Source organism: Malus domestica, chromosome 12 (genome assembly GCF_042453785.1).
Source record: "Malus domestica chromosome 12, GDT2T_hap1".
Taxonomy (NCBI): domain Eukaryota; kingdom Viridiplantae; phylum Streptophyta; class Magnoliopsida; order Rosales; family Rosaceae; genus Malus; species Malus domestica.
The window spans coordinates 25,792,580-25,799,394 of record NC_091672.1 but is presented as its reverse complement, the minus strand read 5'-3'; the positions used below and the strand labels follow the sequence as shown (position 1 = coordinate 25,799,394).

Below are 6,815 nucleotides of genomic sequence, written 5' to 3'. Positions count from 1 at the left end.
AAATTTCAAAATTAAAAATTTTGGTTAGTTAAGGGAGGGAGGGAGGGAGGGAGGGAGGGAGGGAGAGAGAGAGAGAGAGAGAGAGAGAGAGAGAGAGAGAGAGAGAGAGAGAGAGAGAGAGAGAGAGAGAGAGAGAGAGAGAGAGAGAGAGAGCCCTTTATAAATACCTGTTTGGCTTCTCAGAATAACCATGAAAGGAAGAAGATGTGGTCAATGAGAGGGAGAGGGTGAATGAAAATTTGTAGATGGCTAACTAAGAACGGTTGGGAAGTTTTGAAGTTGGCGTTGGTGGGAGAGAAATAAAAAGGAGGTAAAAAGATTGAGGAATGATTTCACTTAAATTTTGGGAAGAGTGGGAATATTGTGAAAATTTAAAGATTTGAAAATTTGAGAAAATTTCTAGTCCCACCTTCTGAAACTTTTTAAAATAGTATGTAACTGCATCACGTTTAATGTTCGTGGTAGATAAAAAAAATACGGTGTGGCTACTAACAATATTGACCACAGCCAATGTACATGGTGGTTTATTACTTTTACAACGTGCTGACTAAGACCATGGTAGTAAGTTTTTTATTATAACGGGCTACTACTTGCCCATTGCAAAATATTGTTATCCACAACATGCTGACTAAGTCCGTGATAAATGTTCATTTTTTTTATAACGGGCACATAGTGTCTGTGGTAAAATTGATGTGGTAAATGAACAATTTTCTTGTAGTTAATTGAAAGCACCATTTGCATAGCAGTTCATAACTTTGCCGTTGGCTCTCTACATTTAAATGAGTTTACAAAATACATTGAATAGGAAGTTCAGTTAGTTTGATTACAGCAGGTGGATTGAATGTTGGAGTTTATGTAGTTTTAGTTGAAACTTCATGTTAGTCCCGCGTTGGTATAGTGGGAAAAACTTCAATTTATAATTGTTGGTCCACATTTATAAGTTTAAAAATGGATGATGCCCGATGTGAGTCGGCCCATAGGGTTTATATGTTGGTTTAGGAAATGTTTAAAACATCGGTATTAGTGAAAATATTGATATGCAAATTTATGAAATACCGATAGGGTTGCTTTTGATGAAAATTTAAAATGAAACTTTAGGGAACGTCAAACACTGGATTGGACGAAATATAAGAGTTTCTCTGATATTTAACCGATATGTTGGAAATATTGACGGAATTTGTCGATTGTAGTTGAAATTTAAGAGTTTCTCCGATATGGACCCCTTTCCCTTTTCATATCTTTCTCTAATTTTTCTTATATTTTCAAACATGTTTTAGGCTACGTGATTGACCAGGACAAAATTTTTAATCCGGAGATTAGGGCAAAATTTGAGTTTTCAGTTGGCCTTGCATTGTAATAATTTTCAAGTTTTTTCATATGCCAAAAATGCCCTCATCATATCTGTGCAAATGATAAGGATTTTTTTTGGGTCCTACATAATCTAAAGGAACTATGAAGAAAAAATTATGTATTAACGTTAAATCTCGTGAGTAAGGACCAAGTAATTTGATTTTTCTTTTGGTTTCTTTCCAATGCTGTAAACACCAAAAAGAAAATTAAACAAAAAAATATGTGATTTCTGACCAAATGATTAATTTGTACTGAATTCCCTATGTAAATTATCCCTGAAATATTTGTAAAACTCAGACTTCAGTAGGAGTTAGCAGCCCGCTTTCTTCATCATTTGTCTTCTCTAAGTTCTCTTCAGTTTCGTTTTTCACTTCCACAGCCTGAGTCAGCTGCTCAGCCCTTCTTGTTTGGTGTTTCCAATCAGTGTGGAGCAATGTGTACACCATCATACCCACACAAGACAACTGTGCTGAAAGCAGCCCAAACCACAACCCCAAAAAACCTATTTTAAATGTAAAAGTCGCAAGAATAGCTACTGGCAGTCCAATTAGGTAAAATGCCAACAGGTTTATTTTTACTCCAAGCTTAGGTCTTGCAGTAGCTGTTAACACTCCACAGGAAGCTGTTTGAGGAACGTTGCCTATTTCACACAATCCCAAAACTGGAAGTGCAGTCGAAATCAAATCAAGAATTTGTGGATCGTTCGTGAACATTGTCCCCCACATGGACCTAAAAGCAGTCATGAAAATGAACGCGGAAATCCCCCAAGCAAATGCCATGATTAGCCCAATCAAGGTGGTCCATTGGGCGCGGGTTGGTTGCCCTGCGCCCAGCGAGAGTCCTACACGCGTCGATAAGGATCCACTTAGAGAAATTGGGATAATGTATAACATTCCAGTTGTTTGCAACAAAATTCCCATTGCTGCAACACTTGCTTGTGGGTTACTCAACCAGCCACAGAAGAACAACATAAGTTCATACCACCACCACTCTAAGCAAACTGAAACACAACTGGGTAGAGACAAACTTAGCAATGGCCCCCATCCTTGAAAGGCTGAGAGAATGGTGAGCCCATGCCATGGCTTCAAAGCATGAGGTGATCTGGCTAGATAAATTACCAAACCCAAATTGAAAAGAAAAGTGTTCCAAGCAAGCCCTAAGGCAATACCTGCAACCCCAAAATCCATATATGTGACCAAAAAATAATTCATAGGTAAATGAAAGAGGGCGGAAAATGCTGCTGCAAGGGTTAATGCGGTGGTGAACCCTTGTGTTCTGAAAAAGATTCTCAATGGTAGAAGCTGAGCTTGCCCTATCAATTCAGGAATGGCAAAAGCCATGTAACGTTTTGCAACCCTAATAATTTGCGGGTCCTGCCCTAACAATATAAAGATGGGCTCCATGTTGAGCCACAAGAGTGAGATGGGGATGGCAACAAGGAGGAGGAGGCAAAGGGTTTTCTGAAAAGTTTGACTGATAACTGACCATCTTTGAGCTCCATAAGCTTGGCTACAAATGGGGTCCATCCCCGTCGATAGACCTCTGAGGAGTGAGTAACCTGTAATATTTGAAAACCCTAGAGCCAATGAGCCTCCAGCCAATTCTGTTTTCCCAAGACGGCCTAAGAATAGCATTGAAACAAGAGACCTTGAGTATATAAGCATGGATGTTATCACTATAGGGCCTGCAATCTTTACCAACGATCTCAACTCTTCTCCTATCTACATGGATTCACAAAAGGAACACGAAGTATTAGAAAAATGGAATTTAATTTTTCTGCAAAGAAAGAAATTACTACAAGGAGCCCCGTCCACAACCTCCAATCATAAACTGTCGAGGTGGAAAACCAGAACAACACTAGGCAAAGAGTGGATCGAAACTTTTTCACATAATTGAGAATGATTTAGACAAAATGCAAGTAAGAAAATTAACTTCCCTGAACACATATGAAAGCTTAATTTGCTGTAAGGAAGGAAATTTTACAGAGAAATTACTTTAAAATATAACACGTGGAAAATAGAAATATAAAGTCACTAGCTTAAAATGTATTTTTTTGGACCTTTCGTAGATTGTAAGAGTTGCAAGTTGCCAGAGGTATAGTTGGTGAGGTATCGAACAAAAACCTCAGGGCATCGGCTCTCTTAAAAATGTAGCCAATGAAAAATATTGTCAACGTACGTCTAAAGAATCTAAAGCTGCCATAAAATGATTCTGTTTAGTGCAGAGTAATTTAGGTTTATCACCTATGGTAAGTATACTTTACTATTATCTAATTTGAAATCGATGTTTAATATATTGTTGATATATTCACAAATTATAGAATCTGTCATACATGTATTTTCAATTAGCATTATCATGTGAGTGAATAGAAAAAATGGTCTAAAACATACATTATTAACCAAACCTGAACATGCGGTTATGATTTGGGAAGTATATATGTGGTCTGAATTATTTCTTAACTGGTCAGCTTACGTGTTACTAGACAAGCATTGTGGCTTTCAATTGGGAAGCTTTTAGTGTGACCTACCTTTACGTGGAATAATTGTTCTATCATTATATCGTTCAACCGTACTATAACCTATGAATTGATAACTTTATGTAACTGTATGAGTGTTATACTGAAAATTTTCTCATCGTAATTAGACATTTCACTCATGTGAGTGTGGGGGCTGTGGTGCCACATGTGAGTGTGTATAGGATAGCTCATCAAACATATGGTGTAGAGGTAGCCAATCTCAGAATTGTTTGTTCCAAAGAAATACAACAAGCAGTTTGGATTGCACTTAAAAGAATAAAAAACTTAACTTGAACGATAAAGCTTAAGCTTCAACATCTAGATTTCTAAACAAAAACCTGACAGTCTAAATGTGTAATGGCATGAAACACGTAACTGTTAGGCTTAACTAGTGAGTTGTGTAATGCTTGAAAAATTTTATACCATTCAGCACAAAACTAATGGCCGGTGGCATCATAAATATTATCCACAAATTTTCACATTTCCGATGTGAGACATGACGTCGAGTATGTGAGAGCGAGAAGTAGAGGGAACGAGAGGTTGTAGGCTGCATACCTCAGTAAGCGGCAGCTCTCGCGGAAGTACTCCATCTGAGGGAAGGTGGGGGAGGCGTTGAAGAAAGCTCCGTATGAAAGTAGTAGTAGTGGTAGTGATTGTGGTGGTGGTGGCGCCGCCTTCGTCGCCTCTAGCTCTCATTGTCAAGTCTTCTTCATTACGATCTCCAGCTCCATGATGCTTTAGAATCAGAAGGTCATGAGCACCGCCACCATTTATAATTCCTCGAGATTCAGTACCAGGCAGGCACATGTTTATCCGAAGGGACACAGAAAAAAAATCCTATAAAAGTACAACCACGGTCCAGTTTCAGAGACGGCTTTGTCCAATGGGGTCCGATATGCACGCTTTATATTAAACAAAAACTCCTCCAAAAAAAAATTAACAAAATCAAAGTACTTCAAAACCCAAGTTCTACTACTTGCATGTGTTTTAGTTTTTTCCCTTGTTACAAAGGAGAGTTTCGAAACCTGTATTTTCACACTAGTATTTATTTTTAAAGTGCGCCCCAAAGTTTTGCCTAAAAAAATGATATATCATTACAATAACAAACCTTGTATTTGATTTCAAAGCCCCAAATTAAGCTGCAGCTTGCTGGGCTGTCTGTCACTTTTTTTCCTAGCTACTACTTGATGAGCTCCTCGGCCATGGCATTGGACTTACTATTATTGCAGAGAAGATGGAAGAGGAGGGAAGAAATGGTGCATTGAAACATGGAAGGAAAGCGTAAACTGAGAGCAAGCTTTGGTCAACTTATAACATAATCCCTAGGCCTTGAATTGTATTATATATGTATGTATATAAATGTACCGGTGATTAACTGGACCAGAAAAAAACAATGTGATTAATGAAAACTATTGTTGTGAAGCATGCGCGTCACTATGTCTATGTCCACCAAAATTTTGGCATTTTCCAAGAAATTCTGTTGTCTACATTATGTTATGTCAGTAATTAAAAAAAAAAAAGCTTAATTGGCTAGCACAGCAGAGAGTGATCATCAATCTAAAAATATTTTTTTTGTTTATTTTTCAAGCAAAAGAAAATGTGCAGGAAAATTCTGCTGTATACTTGGACTTAAAATTTGTGTACAACTTTTATCGCCGCTGACTGAATAGCTATAAATTATAAAATTTATTCCTTTTGTACACAGCTCAGTTTACCTTAATTATGTTGTTACGCATACAACTATGTCATTATGTGTTCGATTATCTATCTTAAGTGATTAAAATTATTTATCTTGGTGTTCAATAAAATTATGTGTTTGAAAATAAAATTATGTGTTTGATCTCTCCTCCCTCAACACACTTGTGTGTATGTAGTATGTACAAACATACAAGTAGGGTTAATTATTTGAGTACAAGAGACTAGCAATAATGAATGGAAGTTTCAGTTTGGGGCTGATCCAAATGCCAGCTATTTCCTGGTTTATGAACCTCAGAATATAACTTGTGTACGTGCCTAGTATTGATTAGATTAAGAATGGTAATACTAAGGAGATTAACTATTTAGACTAAATTTTGTAAATTATATGACGTGATTATTGATGATTGGATTAATACTTAAGTGTTGATTAACGTGCTTACTTAATATTCATGACACATGACATATTTACAAATTTAATCTAAAAAACATGATATCTAACATTACTCGATTAATAATGTATGAGAATAAGTTGAACTTAGAACTAGAAGTTGGAATTTATCAACGAAAAAATATTGACTGGATATTTGTAAGGGATATGTGTTGAGTTGTATTCTTATCATGACTTATAGATTATTATTATCTTGTTTATGTTGTAGACTTGTATTAGTCCTATATCTCTTAATAATATAATCTTGTAATTCGTTCATAACTTTAATATCTCTTGTATTATGAAAGTCTGGTAATACAATCATAAGTTTTATTAGAATCATAAACTTCACATTGTATCATGAGGTGTTGTGCTCAACATTACTGTTAATGTCAGGACCACAAAACTTGGTTCACTTAGGCCTCGTTTGATATGTAAGATTGAAGTGGAATAGATAACCTTCTGAGTTATGTTGAGGAGAGAAATGAAAAAAGTTATGTCCAATTAATGCAAGGGTAGCAGAGGGATTAGAACTCATAAAAAAAATATAAAAAAAAAACTAAACATGTCCAATCCTTTCCAAAATGGTGGGATTAAAAGTCTCATTCAAATGAAAAATCATTCACTTCTACTTTCAATATGCCTTAAAAATTAAGAATTTATTTGCTCTAATCCAGTCCACATACCAAACGATAACGGAATTAAAAGTCTCATTCAAATGAAAAATCATTCACTTCTACTTTCAGTATGACTTAAAAATTAAGAATTTATTCGTTCTAATCCAGTCCACATACCAAACGATAACGGAAAGGTGAACTTATATAT

General features: G+C 36.1%; 1 protein-coding gene across 1 annotated transcript; it reads right to left on the bottom strand.

Moving 5' to 3' along the window:
- Positions 1-1,600: 1,600 nt before the first annotated feature.
- Positions 1,601-3,077, bottom strand: LOC103451230 (protein DETOXIFICATION 53). Its single transcript, XM_029090774.2, is given in 1 exon segment — positions 1,601-3,077. A coding segment is annotated over 1 exon segment (1,434 nt). The 3' UTR covers positions 1,601-1,643.
- Between the last annotated feature and the right edge of the window lie 3,738 nt (positions 3,078-6,815).